The sequence below is a fragment of the Schistocerca piceifrons genome, chromosome 2 (genome assembly GCF_021461385.2).
Source record: "Schistocerca piceifrons isolate TAMUIC-IGC-003096 chromosome 2, iqSchPice1.1, whole genome shotgun sequence".
Taxonomy (NCBI): domain Eukaryota; kingdom Metazoa; phylum Arthropoda; class Insecta; order Orthoptera; family Acrididae; genus Schistocerca; species Schistocerca piceifrons.
This window is the reverse complement of record NC_060139.1, coordinates 395,013,132-395,033,588: the sequence shown is the minus strand read 5'-3', so window position 1 is coordinate 395,033,588 and position 20,457 is coordinate 395,013,132. Positions and strand designations below refer to the sequence as shown.

The window sequence follows — 20,457 nt, the reverse complement described above, 5'->3', positions numbered from 1 at the left end:
CCCTAGGACTCTGCTGTACCTCTTCCGGCCTGGTCCTCGCCAGTCTTCGCAAAACGGAGTACCTGGCTTTCCACTGGGTATGTCGGTCTGGGCCCGTGGGTTTGGTCGCAATCCACGTTGGATACCGGCGGTGGTCCTGCGCTGAAATGGCCGCCGGCTCTATACCTTGCAGGCGGGGTACCGGGTGGTACGTCGTCATCAAAATCAGCTACATCCATGTTTGGGCACCCACCCTCCGACCTCTCGGACACCGGCTTCCCCATGCCGGAACCTGTGTTGGTTTCGCAGGGGACGTTACCGCCTCTCCCCGCTGTGACTCTGCCGCACTGCGATGGTTCTCAGCCTTGGCAGCCTCCAGTAGCTCCAGCACTGGCATCGCCATCGTTCGAGATGCCCCAGCGAGAGCCGGCCCCCCTCGCAGGCCCGTTTTCTCAGGAGGCTGGTTCACCTGTGGTCGTCCCTTCCCCATCGTCCCTGCCACTGGGTCTTGTCCCTCCTGAGGTGGAACAGGATCCGGAGTTCGACAGCTTGTCGCCCATTCTGTCCCGGGCTCCGGTTGTGGGACGACGGGGGCCTCTTCGTGTGGGTCACTTCCAGCCGTATTCGAAGGTTCCGGCTCGAGGGTTGGCAGATCCCCTCGACTCCGGCCTTCCAATGGATGTGGATATCATCACTCCTGCCCGACGCTCCACCTTCCGACGCAGTGGATCACAGTGGCTTCACTCCCCGAAGGAGGAGGAGTGCAGTAGCCACCAGAAAGATCGCGGGAGGCGCACATCGGCACGGCGCGTCATGGACGGTGGTTGCCGCAAGTACAGTCCCGTCCACCAGAGGGCATGCGAGAATTTGGACGCGACCTCTGCCGGCATAACAACAACAACTCCGGCAGCATGGGCCGTGCCCAGTCAGTTAACATTGGGCATGCCTAGGACACAGGCCCGGTCTACGCTAACCACAAAGGTCTTTTTTTTCTCTCACTTTAATAAGGAGTGTAGGTGCATGGACCTCATGCATACTATTTTCTTAGTAAACTTACTCAACACACTATTCTTATATCCATTTCCCTTGATGTCCCTACCTCTCTTCAATTCTTGCTTGTCTCTTCCTCTTGCTTCTTTCATGACCAGCCCACCAGATATATCAAAGTTAACTACTTATCTCAGTTGACTTGCACAATTTTGTGTGTGTGTGTGTGTGTGTGTGTGTGTGTGTGTGTGTGTGTGTGTGTACAAGGACTCAAGTTTAAAATTTATGCTCCTGCCAATACTAATATAAATTTTTCTCTTGCCTCGTAAAGAGAAAAAACTGCATAAGTTGTAATAACTGTGGTTTCCAGCATTTTTTGAATAGTACAAGTATCAGTTTAAAAATTCTGGGTTATACATACCATCAAGAAGAAGAAAAATAATCCAATGCAGAGGCTCAGTGAACCACATGTACTAAATGTAAGTGCCAGAAGAATTACAGCAACAGTGGCAGGTAGGTGAGACAATGCTGACAGAGTCCAGTCAGACAAAACAATAACACCTGTTACAGTTTTGGCCAAAAATCTGCAACACAGTATACAAAAAAACAATAATTCAGCAATCATAAGACAGAAAGGCTAATAAGACAATATAAAGCAATTATGAAAAGATTGTGAGCAAATGCCAGTAAAACTTTTAAAAGAATGTGGTACCAAATATAATGATTGATCTTAGGGAAATGTAGTAAGTATCACCAATATTAAATTTATTTATCTCCAACAGTTTTTACAATCTCTTTGCAATAATGTTGTAAAAGTTTCTTTAAATGAAAGTGCCACATCTATTATCAGTAACTATAACAGAAATAACAAAAGCTATCAATAAATTATGAAATAAAACACCATATGATTATCATGGTATCCCAAATAAGAACTTTTGAAGTAAGAAAAACTTTCAGTGAACCATTATCACCAGTGTTTCCCTGAGTGCAAGAATATTCCTAATAAATGTCAAACACTGAACTGTAAAAACCCCTCATAAAGAGGAAGTGACATATGGTATACAAAGCAACACACCAACTGAATTATTATCTAGCTTTTCCAAGAGCCATTAAACAAGCTATATATGATAGGGTACACACATAAAAGTGATATAATTACTTAGAAAACTCAATGTGGGGAAAGAAAAAGTGGGACCTATTGAACCAATATCTTCAACTTCCTAATTTACATTCTTATTACCGTGGACTGTGACAAATCAAAATATTAAGTTTTTATACATTTCTCTAAAGTGTTTAATCTAATGAACATGATAATCCCTCGCTCTAGTCAAGCTACAGTGCCAGTACAAGGTAGTTGGCTGGGACAGTACAATCATGCAGAGGTGTGAGGTGTTTGAAAGGATTAAGTACACAATTTTTCCAGTTTAAATTTTCATCAAAATGCACACTCATAGCATCTGACACATTCTACACTCGCTTACATCCAACATCACACTTCACTACAGAATGAGAATTTCACTGTGGAACTAATCCTCAGGTTGTGGCTAATCTACTCCTCACTGTGTCCTCTCTCCCAAAGGTGTAAATCCCTTGCAGTAAGCTATAGGCTCTGTAGATTACAGGGAAGGGGGAGGCAGGCACTGACAAATTAATGTATTGTATTAGTTTGTGGAACACGTTCAGACTGCTCAGCTGCACTCTCATTCAAATAACTTCGCTGTTGACGTTTCAGCGAGTTGCAGTGTAGTGTCCCGCTGTTGACCAATTGTAGTTTTTTCTTGAGTGCCCATGTGCTCACTGTATCACTAGCTTTGTAATTACATGTAGTGCTTTGTGAAGCATGGCTGGCTGCACACTGGCAATACTATTCCCTGTATCTGCAATTTGTTAGTTACAAAGTTATGTCATTCGCACTATAGTAAAGACTTGCCTATGAAAGCCAGTGATCTGGTTTTAAATGCCAGTCCAAGACACAGCTTTAAGCCAACAGGATGCTTCACATCTCTCTCTTGCATTACATAAACATCTTAAGATTGTATGCATTGTATGCATTCACACTGTATCTATAAGAGGGGTAGTCAAAAAGTTTTAATTACCACCTCAAAAAATAACATTATATAATAAATTTTTGTTTGTTTTGGAAGTACAGGTACATGTCTGGAGTCTTTGTACATGTCATAATCCTTGTGTCACAATACCATACCACACCACTAGAGGAACAAAACAAAGTGGGGCAGTCCATTGATAAAGTGAGGTATTGTGTGGAAATTCGCTTTCTCAGCACTAGCAGATTTGTTGCAGCTGTGTCAGGCTATTCCAGATAACTTCTTTAGCCATCTGCACAGACTTAACAGAGCTGGAATATTTTTGCTTCTGCTGAAACAGAATTACTACATGATTCTCCATTTTATCAATGGTCTGCCCTGTTTTGGTTTGGGTCTTCTTGGGGTGTGCTATGGTACTGTGGTGCAGGGATCCCAATGTGTCTCAAGACTTCTAAGATTTAAAGCAGATGGTGGTAGTCCAAGATGGGGTAAAAACCCGCATCGAGTTTTGGAATTGAGTACATCAACTCAGCAGTTGGCCACCAGGTGGCAGGTGTATCTTATTGTAATTGACCATTCCATGAAAGCCTGCCTGGCAGGTCACTCCAAAGATGAGAAAAAGGGGTCTGGTTTTTTTTTTTTTTTTTAATACTGCTTACATATAACTTTCATGGTGTTTCTACTTGAACATGTATAATATAAGTTTTGAAAAGAATCAATAATTACACATTGATACTGTTGCATTTAAGCATCATTTTTGCATGGACAAAATTGTTGTAGTTGCTCCTTAAAAACCACATGCTGTACCTTTAGAAAATGCTGGAATGGGGCAAAACCCCAAAGGTGTTTTGGGGTAAATCCCTGTAGCTCCAAAATTGTGATGATAATTCTTATATGATAATCTCCACAAAAGACATTCAACTCACTCTGTGTGAGATTGTCTCACTAGTAGATATAACTCCACTGCCCAAAATAAAATTTAAGAGGATAGAAGAAGAATCCATGGGAGAAGTAAAGCTTGTTACTGAGAAGGAAAGATGTACCAAAGAAAGAAGAGAGCTTGCAATAGAAACAAAATGACGTGATGGGGGGGAAAAAAAAAAAAGTTCAAATGGCTCTAAGCACTATGGGACTTAACATCTGAGGTCATCAGTCCCCTAGACTTAGAACTACTTAAACCTAATTAACCTAAAGACATCACACACATCCATGCCTGAGGCAGGATTCGAACCTGCAACCATAGCAGCAGCGCGGTTCCGGACTGAAGCGCCTAGAACCGCTCGTCCACAACGGCCGGCGAAGAATTTCACATCATTGCCAAACAAAGAGGGAAGAAAACAGATCAAACACCAAGTTAATGTTCTTTAGAGTCAGATTCAGACTTCTCAGTTCATGAGAGTAGCTCAGATATAGATATGGACTTACTATTCAGTGAAGAAGTACCCAAAGAAGAGTAACAAGAGCCTGAAACTTCAAGGGAGAATCAAATGTTCCCATCACTCAATGACTTCACTGCAGTAAAAGTGCAGGGTAGAACCAGAAACTCACTCCGGCTCTTTTTGGCTACAATAACATCAATACGTTGTACCAAGAGAAGGCTACGAAGCTGTGTTTTACAAAAAAAAATCCAGGAGCCTAAAAATTTACTGAGACACAAGAAGAGTCATTGGCACTGATGATGTGACAATGAAACTATCAAAACCCAACGGAATGTATACAGCACAGTTCCATAAAACACACACACACACACACACACACACACACACTCTCTCTCCCTCTCTCTCTCTCTCTCTCTCTCTCTCTCTCTCTCTCTCTCTCTCTCTCTTTATCAGAGGACCAAAAAAATGACATTATTTACTAGGTATCTAGACAACTTAGCCTCAGTCATTGAACTCTTTCAGATTATTCTATAAATTCTCCTTTTGTGAAAAAGAAAGTATTATTTTTGTACAAATATTTTTAAACATTATGTTCTCATTTATAAGTTATTTAAAGTCAATATTTTATTGATTCCCGGCGGGGTCAGGGATTTTCTCTGCCTCGTGATGACTGGGTGTTGTGTGATGTCCTTACGTTAGTTAGGTTTAAGTAGTTCTAAGTTCTAGGGGACTGATAACCATAGATGTTAAGTCCCATAGTGCTCAGAGCCATTTGAACCAATATTTTATTGAGTAACTTGGCTACAGTACAATACTGTTACAAAGTAAATTGAAGATGGAGAGAGGAGAAAGGAAAGAGAAGGGAAGGAACTAGTGACAGCAGCTGCATTGGAACTTTATGCGCAATCAGCAGTGTCGAGTGACAATGTGAACTGGACTGGACTCAAATCTGGGATCTCCTGTTTACCAGGCAGTTGCATTAACCTCTGCACTATCTAGAAACACTGTTTCACACAGATGAGTGGATTATCTTGGCACGCTCCCTGGCTGACTCACATTCCTGCCTACTGTCACCCATCTGCAGCCCTTGTCCATGTCCTCCATGCTCGCTAATTCTGGATTCCCACTGGAGGTTGAACGGTGTTGTGCGTCCACTCTAAAGTTGTGGATTCATTGCCCATTGAGGCGAATCAGTTATATGAATAAGTGGTGTCTGTTCTTTCAGACATGTCCAAAAGAAGAGACACCACACATTCACACAAATGTCACCAAGGATCATTTCAAGAGTTTTTTAGTATGCAATCATCCTTTTTATTTATGTCTATCTCAAATGGTACAAAGATCCCATTTTGTGAGGTAAAACCCAACATTTTTCTTTCTTTTTTGGTAAATTGTAAATTTATCTGCAACTAATAATCAGAAAGACCTGGAATTCGGATGGGTTATGGGTAACAACTCAATTTGAAATTGTGGGGAAATCTACTCCCCCTCCCACTGATCACAGTGTTAGAAAAACTGAAAATTGCACAGCTTTACCACCATCTACCCTACTTGCAAATGAACTAAAACTGTGTTACATAACCATTTTCCAGAGTAATAGAGAAAATCTTTCAGTTCTTATATAAACTAGTTATTTTCTGTATATGTAATTGACACCACTGTAAACTTAGACAAAGCCAATAGTATGAAAAATACTGAAAGGCAAATAAAAATATTCTGTTCTATGTGATGATCAAAACTTTACAACTGCCCCTGGTCTCGCCTTTTTACACTAACATTTATGTTCACAGTTTTTATTTACTAGATAAGATAATGAACTAAATAACACTTCAACTCACCTCAGTGCCATTTTGTGAGCTGCTTGCCCAGACAGAATAATGGCTGCCCAGCAAAACACTCCCATCAGGAAGACGATAGTGAATGAAACCATATACAGTATTGATGACAAAAGAAAAGTATCAGTGTCTAAATACTGCACAGGCATCACACCTGATTCCTTGAGGAATGACAAGGGCATTATATCCATGCACCACCTGCAAAATTTTCAAAGTTATGCTGTAGCTAGTAAAAAAATAACTTGTTAGCAGTACACAGTGTTACCGTCACTTTGCCAATCTCCATATTAACCCCATTAGGTGTTTGTTACAATTCATCATGGGATTTCAGAGTGGACAGGAATGGGAGCAGTCACACAGTAAGTATGAGTATTTACAGAAGTGGTTTTTTGGGTGTTGGGGGCTGATGAGCAAGGAAGGAAAAGAGACTGGCAGCATCTGATATATAGTGCTAGAGAAGGATGTTAAAACATCATTCAGACACAGTAAAGGAAATGATATTTTGAACAGTCGATGAGGATGAAAAGTTTTCAGCGAAAACTTTACTAATTTTTTATTGTCTGCCTCTGTACAGTGCAGCAATGCTCAGTTCTTACCCAGTATCTTGTAACTTTGCTGTCAAGGAAGAGTTTAATTAATGTTATCACTTTCTACAAAACACCAAGGCTCATTTAATTTGCTTGTTTTTATTCCTCGTCATTTATAATTTTAGTAGTGCGGCTTTGCACAGCCTGAGCACCACAAATGTGTAGTTTTATCTTTTGTTTAGCGGTCTCACTGCAACCACTCTCAGGAAATGACGAAAATCTGCACTGGCCGCAACTGACAGGCTGCAGGTCTGTGCTGTTCTGGTATTCTGGGATCCCTGATGTTGCTGTGCACTCCATCTGCATGATCTGGCCAGTGTGTCCTCTTATGAAAATGAATGGCAGACAGTGATATCTGGATGAAATGTGTGTCATTGTTGGCTGTACAATTGTCCACTTATACCTTAGCAACAGAAGCAAGGAACTGTCCACTGTTAAATGTACATTTTAGAAAGCATAGAATACCTTGCAGAAGTGGTCAATGCAGCTTTTTTACATTTGAATTTACAGCAATACTTTTCAATTGGTATATAACAGAGTGTACTGCTGGTTTCTCTATCTGTTTCCCCCTTCGCTGTCCCATTCGCGAATGTCACATGGGAAGAATATTTGTAGGTAATCCTCTATTTTAGTTCCTTGTGGGTATGTGCCTGAGTCTTCACGGAATGTACTCTTTCAGAATTTTCTTGATGCACAGTGACATCTTGTACCATTTGCCACTGGAGTTTGTTGAACATCTCCATAACACTCTTGTGCTAACCAAATGATCCCATGACAAAATGCACCATTCTTCATAGGTTCTTCTCTAGCTCTTCTACTAATCAAACCTGGTAGCTGACCTCTAGTGGTGGAGAGATGCTTCTGAATCTGCACTGAAAGTGACTAACAACTTGTCTGGATCGAATATACAGACAACAAAATGACTGACAGAAGTGGTTTTTTGGGTGTTGGGGGCTGATGAGCAAGGAAGGAAAAGAGACTGGCAGCATCTGATATATAGTGCTAGAGAAGGATGTTAAAACATCATTCAGACACAGTAAAGGAAATGATATTTTGAACAGTCGATGAGGATGAAAAGTTTTCAGCGAAAACTTTACTAATTTTTTATTGTCTGCCTCTGTACAGTGCAGCAATGCTCAGTTCTTACCCAGTATCTTGTAACTTTGCTGTCAAGGAAGAGTTTAATTAATGTTATCACTTTCTACAAAACACCAAGGCTCATTTAATTTGCTTGTTTTTATTCCTCGTCATTTATAATTTTAGTAGTGCGGCTTTGCACAGCCTGAGCACCACAAATGTGTAGTTTTATCTTTTGTTTAGCGGTCTCACTGCAACCACTCTCAGGAAATGACGAAAATCTGCACTGGCCGCAACTGACAGGCTGCAGGTCTGTGCTGTTCTGGTATTCTGGGATCCCTGATGTTGCTGTGCACTCCATCTGCATGATCTGGCCAGTGTGTCCTCTTATGAAAATGAATGGCAGACAGTGATATCTGGATGAAATGTGTGTCATTGTTGGCTGTACAATTGTCCACTTATACCTTAGCAACAGAAGCAAGGAACTGTCCACTGTTAAATGTACATTTTAGAAAGCATAGAATACCTTGCAGAAGTGGTCAATGCAGCTTTTTTACATTTGAATTTACAGCAATACTTTTCAATTGGTATATAACAGAGTGTACTGCTGGTTTCTCTATCTGTTTCCCCCTTCGCTGTCCCATTCGCGAATGTCACATGGGAAGAATATTTGTAGGTAATCCTCTATTTTAGTTCCTTGTGGGTATGTGCCTGAGTCTTCACGGAATGTACTCTTTCAGAATTTTCTTGATGCACAGTGACATCTTGTACCATTTGCCACTGGAGTTTGTTGAACATCTCCACAACACTCTTGTGCTAACCAAATGATCCCATGACAAAATGCACCATTCTTCATAGGTTCTTCTCTAGCTCTTCTACTAATCAAACCTGGTAGCTGACCTCCAGTGGTGGAGAGATGCTTCTGAATCTGCACTGAAAGTGACTAACAACTTGTCTGGATCGAATATACAGACAACAAAATGACTGACCATCTGTTTCTGAAGTCTTTCTTAAGCATCTGGTAAGATACAATAACTAACCCAGAAACAATCACCTTTCCTAAGTTTCAAGAGGGGGAAAGAAACAGTATCCCTCTAAAAGACAGGATAATGTTTAATCACCCAGATAAAATTAAAAAGCCAAAAAAAATTATTTACTTCTTCCTAAATTCAGCTCCTGCATGGAGAAAGGGCAGCTGTATGCTTTGTCAAAGTCTCTCCTCTCGGCAAGCACTCTGTGGTGCTTTTTATTTATTCATCAATATTCATATTGTTCCCTTCAAAGTAAGCCCCCTCAGATACAATACACTTGTGCCAACACTTCTTCCATCCTCTACGCACTTCTCACAAGCACTGTTTGGTACAGCCTTGAGTACTTCCAGCGATGCAGTTTTTATTTCCTCAATCATTGAAAATCTTCATCCTTTCATAGGTCTCTTCAGTTCTGGGAACAGGAAAAAGTCACAGGGGGCCAAATCCATAGAATATGGTCATTTTGTTTTTGACCAAAAAAATCTCTCACAGGCAATGATGAACGAGGAGGTGCATTGTCGTGATGCAAAAGCCATGAATTGTTTTTCCACAATTCTGGATGTTTTTCTCGCAAACGACACACGTCAAGGTAATACTCCTTATTGACCGTACGACCTTGAAGCAAAAATTCATGATGCACTATGCCACAGTAATTGAAAAAAAAAAAAAAAAACAGTGAGCAAAACTTTGACATTTGATTGAACATGGCTTGCTTTTTTTGGACTTGGCTCTCCGGGATGCTTCCATTGGGATGATTGGGCTTTGGTTTGCATGTCATAACAGTAAACCCATGTTTTGTCATCAGTTATGAGCCTTTTGAGCCAATCAGGATCATCACTGATGTCATTCAAGAGCTCCTGAGCAATGCTCATGAAATGATTCTTCTGATCAAAATTGAGAAGTTTTGGAACAAACTTCGCTGACACATGTCTCATGCCCAAAACATCAAAAAAAAATTTCATGGCATGAGCCGACCAATATGCCAACATTCTCAGCAACTTCTCTTATGATAATTCAATGATTTTCCAAAACAATTTTCTTCATAGCTTCAACATTATCATCTGTTGTTGACATGCTGGAGCATCCAGAGCACGGTTCGCCATTGGCATCTTCTCAGCCATCTTGGAAGAGCTTGTACCACTTGTAAACTTCTTCTTCTTCTTCTTCTTCTTCTTCTTCTTCTTTTTTTTTTTTTTTTTTTTTTTTTTTAACTCGGAGCAGACTCACCATATGCCACTGTCAACATTTCAAGTGTTTCAGGGCACTTGATTCCATGTTTCACACAAAATTTGATGCAAATTCTTTGTTCCACTTTTTCATAATAACTGAAAATTGCTGAGCATACTAAAATACGTCTAACCTTTCTATCTGTCAAAAGCAAACAAAGTATGCTAACACTTGAAACTGTGAACATACTTGGGTACCAACATAACAAAACAAAAATCGACAATCGAATGTATGTTTCCCAAGCAATTTGAAAAGTCACCTTACTTTTTGAACAGCCCTCATATATACGAGGAAGTGTATAGCACAGTAATGAGTGATCAGCAATTAAAAGCGGAATACTAATCAACCAGTAAACTCCCAATTCTTCAAAGAATTTGATTCCCAGTATAAAACACCTTCAAACATCTGACTGCTTTACAAATGATTTAATGTATTAAATATTTGATGTTAAGCATGTACACGAGAAAAAGTTTAGAAAAGGCTTGAAATTATGTTTATAGCTTGTTGGAAGTCATGAAGTGCTCTCATTATGAAACACTGTATGAATATAGTCTGGCTAATTTGCACTCCATTTTAAGCAAAAGCTTGTTTTTTGTGCATCTCAATGTCTATGACATCATATGTCCTAAACTATGTGCCACAAAATCATATAATTTGGTAGGCACACACAGTGGTAAAGTGGATACTATGTGCAACATGTCATTCCAATAGAGTTCACATCCCAGCGGTGAGGTTTAGTAGTAACAGAGTAATAAATTGAAACATCATGCCTGATGCTGAAGTTTTACTGCAAGAATTATGAAAATGTGGTAAAGGATAAACATTTTTGTTCTCGTCATTTTGTGAGGGGTGTCAGTGAGAAAAAGTTCTTTAAAGGTTTCACACTACGTGTAAAATTTGTAGGAAAATGTTCTCATTCTCAAATACGGGATTCATTTAGTTGAGGTAATTTGCACACAGTGAGCTACGCTGCCACAAGATACGTACACAGTTAATGGAATGTAATACTTTTCTTATTGTGTTAAACCTTTAACATAAGAGTATACCTCTTAATGAGTAGAATATGACAGCATTTAAGTTTTTAAATTTGGTCTATAATTGAATGAAAATCTGACTTCTATTGCTTCTGGAAGCTGTTAGGTAGGCAACAAGCAACTGGATCCATGAACCATGAATCAGGTTAGTCAATGGATGTAGTAATAGTGATGTTAAAATTTGTCTCTAGGGTAACATGTCTAATACCAGAAATATCATATACTAGTAGACAGATTGAAGATTTTAGATAAAATTTTACATCAAGGTTTTTCTTTCTTTCTTTTTACCCCCCGTGATCCGATTTTGATGAAATTAAGCCTCTACATTGACCCAAGCTATGCTCAAGGTATATATGAAAATTCCATGAAAATTCATCCAGTAATTTTGGAGATTAATATGTTCAAACAGACAGACATGATGGTTTTACGGTTTTATTGTTACAGCATAGACCAACAACCATTTGTATGGTTATTCGAACATCTGTCTTAACATAGCTATGTTACAGTATATTAAGCAGGGTTTGGACGATGAACCGGAGCTCACGCCTAGTCAAATTAAGTGAATCAATTAATTCTTTTTGCAAAAGATTTTAATTGGGCTGACATTAATGCTCAGTTAATGGTACCATTTGTATGTGCACCATTTGGTTTCTTATGTGCAAAAACAGTCACCCTCTTATAGATTTTATGTGCAAAAACATTCATCCTTAAATAACACCGGACTGGAGCAAGACTGATGGTTCAGATTTGGTCCACAGGTGAATCTGACCTTGGTCTTAACTGTGTGAAAAATCTTGCTTAATTTGGATTTTATGTGCAAAACCACATTTCTATGGGAGGTTTTTGAAGCGCAGCACTTCTATACTTTAGACTTGTATGAATCAGTTCAAACTCTGCACACTGGTAGATACATGGATAAAGTCAAAATGAAATTTTTTATACAGTAATCTTCATCTGTTGTAGAAATACGATGGTTAAGTCTTATGTGAGCTTCATCTGTTGTAGAAATACGATGGTTAAGTCTTATGTGAGTTGAATGCAGGGAAACGGTTTGTAGGGAGTCAATTAAAAAAATTATATATATAAAAAAATTGAGAACTCTTTTTCAAAAATCTAGCTTCATTTGGATTTTACATGCAAAAAACACATTTTTCATGAGGTTTTTTGCGTGTACCATTTCTGTGTTTCAAGCTTGTGTCGACTTTTTCACATTTTGTAAGAAGCCAAAACAAATATATGTAATTAATGGTCATCCTGTTGTTTTGTGAAAACTTTATCTGATGCCATGTTATTTCAGTCTAAAGTTGCATGTAAAACCCGGTCTTACACAAATTTAACGTGCTGATATAGCTGAAAGCAGTACGGATGATGATAATAATACGAAATATATTGTTGTGGTAATTGTAAGAAGCAATTGTAAAAATATTTCACAGTCCAGGTTTTTGTGTGAAAAACAACACATTTGCACATGAAACTGTTTTTTGTAGAAATTCATTGCATTTTCTATGCTGCATTTGGATATAGTTTTAAAAAAATTAATTATTACAGTTGATTATCATTTCTTTCTTCATATGTTAAAAGATTTTATTCACCAATGGTTTAAAATCATCGAAAAATGTTTGGACATACAAAACAGTGCATGTACAAAACCAAAATTACACCCAGACTTGTAGAAAATGATTACTGTTTCATCGAGCATTTAAAGCTGTATTGATCACAACACAAAAAGTTAAACTAAAACGAAAATTGATATAAAAATAATTGTCAGAAAAAGGTCACCTTGTTTCTAACCAAAAGAAATGTCTTACTGAATTTCGTTCAAAAATTACTATGCCACCTCGTAGAAAATTTAATTGATGACAAAACAAACTTAATTTCATTAATTTTTGTGTGAGATTGAAAAGTTGATAGTATTTTGTCGTGTATACATTGTTTCCAGGTCTTCTGCTTATTTCAGCCAATCTTACTCATGCTTAATTTGGATTCATTGTTGCAACAGTTACTACCAAAATTATTATGCGAGTTTTTCTAGCAGCAGTGTTTTAATTTTCAGTTTTCATTATTGCACACTTTTAAAAACAATGATAAAAACGTTAAGAGCAATAATAACACAATACATGCTTTTCAGTAGTTTATTATTTGTCAGATAAATCTTCCAGCTTGCATATAGTACGCTTTTAAGTGAGTTTATTTATGTAATATGGTCATACTGTAAGATCATTCACATAATATAAACTATTTACAGATGTTAACATCATAAACTTCGCACAGTATTTAATAATTTGTTCAGTATCGTATTTACGTTTACTGTTATTAGGTGTATTGTATTGAGCATTTACTATTATTTTTATAAGTTTGTAGTGAGTATAAAGCCAAGTACTGAAAAACTTTTGGAAATGTTCACTTGCTGTGTTTTACAGTTTTCTGTGCATTGAAGTCATTTAGTAAATCTCGTGCTCTAGTTTTCAGCTGATGTTTCTTATTGTTTCTAGTGAAATATTTCAGTAAAATTTTCATTCACTGTTTTAACTTCATTGAGAGTTCCTGTGCCCACTTGAATTTTTGTTTTTAGCAAATAATTGGTGAAGTTTTGTTGGTATTGGTATTAGCTGTGGTGTAGTGGTATTAATACAAGTAGTTGCTTTCTTAGTAGACAGAGAATTTTTGAGACTGCTGCTGTTAGTTCTATAAATAGTTCTACTGGTGTAACTGAACTTAGGTAACGCAAATGTTTAGTTTTTTTTTCAGTAACTGTAAAATTTTACCACGAGTGAGAAGTGTGGGCTCTGTTGTAGGTTTGTGAGCCATGGATTATTGTGTGGGATTTGTTCAAAGTATTTTCATTCATTGGGGGGGGGAATGCAATGGGGAAGCCATTGGGCATTCTAGTGAGATCCTCTCCTGGGATTGCAGAATCTGTAGTAGAAATAAGTTGACAGAGGAGCAGGAGCGTAAGATCAGTGTCCTTCAGGTGCTGTTACAATACACAAAGGAGGAACTAGATAAATTGAGGAGGAGGTATTCAGACAGTGGTACTTTGCGTATATGCAACAGATTTGACCAACTGTCAGAGTTAAGTGGAGAGGAGCCTCTTGTTGCTGTATGCGTAGATGCGTAGGAAATATGCGGCAGTCCTCAGCAGCTAGGAGGCCTAGATTAGCTGCAAAGTCAAACAGAAAGTAGAAGGTTCTGCTGCTAGGTAATTCGCATGGTAGATGTGTGGGCCAGCAGTTGCAGGAAGTGTTGGGGAGTGAGTATCAGGTCACCAGCATTGTGAAGCCTACTGCAGGGTTCGCTCAGGTGACTGACAGCATAGGGGAGTTATGTAGGAATCTTACAAAGGAGGTTTGACAGGAAGTGTAATCTCTGTAATATGTGCTCTGTGCTCAAAATATACAAAGTTACTATATAAAATAAAATGTTAATTGGTCTTGAAATTTATGACGAGTTTTATGCTCATTGTATGTGTGAAGAGGTGTAATACCAGTTTATGAGCACCCACTTGTTGTTTTGTTCCTACTGAAGGTAAAGTTACAAGAAACAACATTATCTATGAAATCTGTTACTTCACTGCTTTTAAAGAATAGAGTGATTATCTATACAAGTGAATTTTATTTAAATTTGCGCTGTGTAGAAAGTATCTGATAACATAAGACTAGGTCCATGCACAAATGCCAGTCTAGTATTGACTTACATTTGTAGTGTTAATGAAGTTGCGCAGATTGACAAAGTATTTAGTACTGAAGAGTGTAATAGTGTCTGTTGTGTTTGTGAGGACAGGTTTGTTTTACTATGACTGTTAGTACCCACTTCACCATTTTTAAATGCTTGTGACTGGGTTCATTACATTTTTGTAGGAAAGAAGTGCAGGCTGAGTTTTTCCACTAAAACTGTCTACCTTTTCTTTAAAAGAAATGTTTCAAATTTCTATGCCTAATTAGGCTAGTGGCCATATTCTAATTTATTTGAGTAAGTTTGAGTAGTTAAAACAGTTTCTAAATTAGATCTGTTACTTTCTGTGTGTTTTTCATAAAGTTAATTTCTTGTCCAACAGGCTACACCCTTTAGGCATTTCACGATCAAATCCACAAATATCCTTACCGAGGGTAACATCATACAGCTTCTAAACAGCATAATTGGTTAACAAATTAGTTTCAGAACACATATGAGAGGCAGTGATAGTGTTATAACCTGGTAGAGATAGTTACTTAAACTGGTGGCACTAATGTGCATTTCATGCAACTGTTACAGTGTCATGATCGGCCCCATCTTAGTGTGACTGTTAGGTGCATTAACATGGTGCTGGAGAGGGCACTGATAGCAGAGAACATGGGTCACATTTCAGTGGTGCCAGTTGAGTCTATCAGTAGATTGGGTTTCACTAGGCCTGGCCTGCACCATCAGTGTGTATGGGAAGGGAAGGCTGGCAAAACTTATAGGTGACAGTGTATGGGTGGTGGTGGTACCACTCATGGAAAAATTCCTATAGTAGTTGGTGTTAGAGCTGTGCCTTTTTGAGAATGAAGTCAGCTGATAGGTATATCTGCTTAAAGGAAGTACTTCTAACTAAAGGCTCACCTTCAGAGGATGTCATGCTTCCAAGTAGAGAAGGAATAACATACTTCATCAAAATATAAGAGGTATTAGAGATAAAGTTAATGAACTGCTTACAGATGTTGGCTTTGAAATTACTGGTATGTCGGAGCACCACTTAAATATTTTGACAAATCAGAGGCTTCCATTACCAGGACACAGATTACCTGGCTGTTTTTCAAGGAGTTGCTTGCAGTGGGGGGAATGGCTACGTACATAAAAAACAGTATTCCATTTGAGTCCATAAACCTATCATGGCACTGCACTGAACAGATATTTGAATATTGTGCGGGGGCAGTTGAATTTAGTGAAACTAAACTTCTAATTGTTTTTGTTTACAGGTCCCCTAACTCTGACTTCAGAGCATTTCTGCTCAAGCTAGAGAGGGCTCTCGATTCACTTTGTAGGAAGTACCAGAAATTAGCTATATGTGGTGACTTCAATATACATTTTGTGTATGATGGTGCAAGAAAAAGGATGTTGGTAGATCTGCTAAATTTATATGACCTGAGGCCGACTGTGCTTTTTCCCTCTAGGGTGAAGGGGAACAGTAGCACAGCCATAGACAATATTTTTATTCATTCTTCATTCCTTGATGGGCATTCTGATAGTAAAAGCGTGAATGGCCTTTCAGACCATGATGCACAAATGTTAACACAGCAATAGAGAGTTTTTTAAACCTTGTCAAGGAACAAGAGTGGCAGGATGCCTATAGTGCTGAAACATAGATGACAAACATAATGCTTTCCTTAACACATTTCTCATACTCTGAAAGTTGCTTTTCATTAGATTGTTCTAAACCGGGTACTAGCAGCCCAGGTGGCTGACTAGTGGGATAAGGATATCATGTAGAACAAAGTGGGAATTATATCAAAATGTTATAAGTAGTCACCATCAAGCTACAGTAGCCCATTACAAACAGTATTGTAATGTGCTTAAAATGTTATTAGGAAGGCAAAGAGTATGTGGTATGCAAATAGAATAGCTAATTCACAGGATAAAATTAAAAAATGGTTCAAATGGCTCTGAGCACTATGGGACTTAACTTCTGAGGTCATGAGTCCCCTAGAACTTAGAACTACTTCAACCTAACTAACCTAAGGACATCACACACATCCATGCCCGAGGCAGGATTCGAACCTGCGACCGTAGCGGTCGCGCGGTTCCAGACTGAAGCGCCTTTAACTGCGTGGCCACACTGGCCGGCGATAAAATTAAAACCATATGGTCAGTTGTTAAGGAAGTGTCTGGTCAGCAGCACAAGGTCAACGATATTAAGTCAGTTTGCAGTAAAAATAGTTCTGTTACTGATAAATCAGATATATGCACAGTATTTAACAATCATTTTCTGAGCATTGCTGGTTAATTAAATAAAGATTTAGTTTCTACAGGGAATCATATAACTCTCTTGGCAAATGCCTTTCTGAAATTGATATCTGAAATACTCATCTGTGATACAGACAATAATTAAATCACTGAAGATTAAGGACTCTCATGGTTGTGATGGAGTGTCTAGCATACTATTAAAGTACTGTGGTCAACATGTTAGCCATGTATTTAGCCACATTTGTAATTTTTCCTTTAGGAATGGTCAGTTCCTGAACAATTAAAGTACTCAGTAGTAAAGCCACTTTATAAAATGTGGAAAAAGGGATGAAGTAGATGATTTTAGACCAATTTCTATGCCATCAGTGTTTGCTAAAGTTATTGGGTTGGGTTGTTTGGGGAAGGCGACCAGACAGTGAGGTCATTGGTCTCACTGGATTAGAGGAGGAAGGGGAAGGAAGTCAGTCATGCCCTTTCAAAGGAACCATCCTGGCATTTGCCTAGAGTGATTTAGGGAAATCACGGAAAACCTAACTCAGGATGGCCGGGATGCAGGATTGAACCATCATCCTCCCGAATGCAAGTCCAGAGCGCTAGCCACTGTGCCACCTCACTCGGTAAAAGTTATTGGAAAGGCTGTGTATGTAAGGATAATTGATCATTTTATATCACACAATTTGCTATCAAATGTACAGTTCGGTTTTAGAAGTTGCTTAACAACTGAAAATTCTATATTCTCTTTTCTCTGTGAGGTACTGGATGGGGTAAACAAAAGGTTTTGAATGCTAGGCATATTTTTTGATTTAACTAAGGCGTTTGATTGTGTTGATCACAAAATATTTCTCCAGAAGTTGGACCATTACGGAATACAGGCGTAGCTCACAATTGGTTCACCTCTTACTTTAGCAACAGACAGCAAAAGGTCATTATTCCATGTTGAGAATGGCTGTGATGTGGCATCTGAGTGGGGTAAGGTCAAGTAGGGGGGGGGGGGGGGGCAGGGGATCAGTGTTGGGGCCACTACTGTTCCTTATTTATATAAATGATATGTTCTCTAGTATTAAGGGTAACTCTAAAATATTTGTTTGCTGATGACACTGGCTTGGTAGCAAATGATGTTGTGTGGAACATTTGGCTTGGTTTCAAATAGTTCAGTTCATGGCTTGTAGAAAATAAATAAAGCTAAATCACAGTATGACACAGTTTTTACAGTTTCTAACACACAATTCCACAAAGCCTGATGTTTTAATTTCACAGAATGGGCATATGATTAGTGAAACTGAGCAGTTCAAATTTCTAGGTGTTCAGATAGATAGCAAACTGTCGTGGAAAGCCCACGATCAGGATCTTGTTCAAAGACTTAATGCGGCCAATTTTTTACTATTCGAACAGTATCTGAAGTGAGTGATTGTACAATGCAAAAATTAGTCTGCTTTGCTTATTTTAATTCACTTATGTCATATGGTATTATATTCTGGGGTATCTCTTCCCATTCTAAAAGGATATTTTTGCTCAGAAACGGGCAGTTCGGGCAATAAGTGGTATAAGTTGACGAACCTCTTATCGATCCCTGTTCATGAGTCTGGGTATTTTTGACACTGGCCTCTCAATATATATAGTCCTTACTGTCATTTCTTGTTAAAAATATTAGCTTATTCCCAAGAATAATCAGCCTTCTCTCTGTTAACATTCGTCAGAAATCAAACGTGCATTTGGATCGGACTTCCTTAACTCTTGTGCAGAAAGGTGTGCAGTATACTGCTGCATCCATTTTGAATAGGCTACCACTCAAATTCAAAAATCTTAGCACTAATCCACACGCTTTCAAATTGAAAATGAAGAGTTTCCTCGTGGGTCACTCCTTTTATTCTGTCGAGGTGTTTCCTTGAAAAAGTAAGCTAATTCTTGTTGTATTGTTGATTGCGTTTACTTTAACTTATGGATGGACTTTTTTTGGGTTCATAAACATTTTATTTTTATCTGTTATTACTTTTATGTTGTAATTTCTTGTACTGAGATGTTCCATGAGCTTGGAGATTTGCTCCTCAATTTTGTCCCATGGAATTTGACGTGTAAATAAGTAAATAAAAAAATATACAGCCTCAGGCATGGATGTATAAAATGTGTTAACTATAAAACAACAATTAAAAAAGTGATAAAAACTAAACAAAATAAAAAAACAAAACCCTTCCCATGTGCATGTGACGTTGATGTGGTTGTGAGGCCTGTGTGCTCTGAGGACAACACATTAGACTATACTGGGCAGTTTCAAACATACCAGGCAGGTAAACATAGAGGAGACAGATTAATGATGCCCAACTCGAGCAACACGGTTCGAAAGACAGTTATTCGTCACACGAGTCAACAAAAATCTACATTGGTTGCCAAACTATGATGGTCTAATATCAAAATTATGGTTGAGTGAAAGTTGGAATCCAGAATGAAAAAGGCTCATCGTAGCACAAAAAGGGCAAATAAGTCCTGGACAGAATAAGGGATGTAAAAGAAGAGAAATAGCTTTTCAACTTAAAAAAAATTTAAATCAAAATATCTTGACATGTTTGCACTCTTTTACCCTATATTGCCAGTGCAGTGAGTTGTCTTAGCTGCAAGGTGCTGGTGAACCTGGACCTTGGAATTTATTGACTACAGTTCAGTCTTGTGCCCAAAATCCAGAAGATTTGCCAGCCATAGTAAACAATATACACTGAGGTGACAAAAGTCATGGGATATCTCCTAATATCCTGTCGGACCTCCTTTTGCCAATGTAGTGCAGCGGCCTCAATGTGGCAAGGACTCAAGAGGTCATCAGAAGCCCCTGAAGAAATACTAAGCCATGCTGCCTCTACGGCCACCCATCATTCTTAAAGTGACAAACTGATCTCTCTATAATGTTCAAAGGGATTCATCTTGGGTAATCTGGGTGGCCAAATCATCCGCTCAAACTGTCCAGAATGTTCTTCAAAAGTGACTGCAAACAACTGCGGCCCAATGATGGCGCACTGTCATCCATATAAATGCCAACGTTGTTTGGAAACATGTAGTCCATGAATGGCTGCAAATGGTCTCCAGTCAATGATCGGTTCAGCTGGATCACAGGACCTAGTCCATTCCTTCTAAACACAGCCTGCACCCATTATGGAACCACCACCATCTTGCACAGTGCCTTGTTGACAACTTGGGTACATGGCTTCGTGGACTGCTACCACACTCGAATCCTACCATCAGCTCTTACCAACTGAAATCGGGTCTCATCTGACTAGGCCACAGTTTTCCAGTTATCTACAGTCCAATCGATATGGTCATGAGCCCAGGAGAGGCGTTACATGCGATGTTATGGTTTTAGTAAAAGCACTC

General features: G+C 38.8%; 1 protein-coding gene across 2 annotated transcripts in view; it reads right to left on the bottom strand.

Moving 5' to 3' along the window:
- The window catches only part of LOC124776214 (GPI inositol-deacylase), a 180,503-nt gene that overhangs the window by 57,763 nt on the left and 102,283 nt on the right, over positions 1-20,457 (bottom strand). For both annotated transcript variants that reach the window (XM_047251065.1, XM_047251066.1), the window contains exons 11-12: positions 6,229-6,423; positions 1,388-1,550 (exon numbers count right to left, since the gene is read on the bottom strand). In XM_047251065.1, the coding sequence (XP_047107021.1) occupies positions 1,388-1,550; positions 6,229-6,423 (358 nt within the window). The remainder of the gene's footprint in view (positions 1-1,387; positions 1,551-6,228; positions 6,424-20,457) is intronic.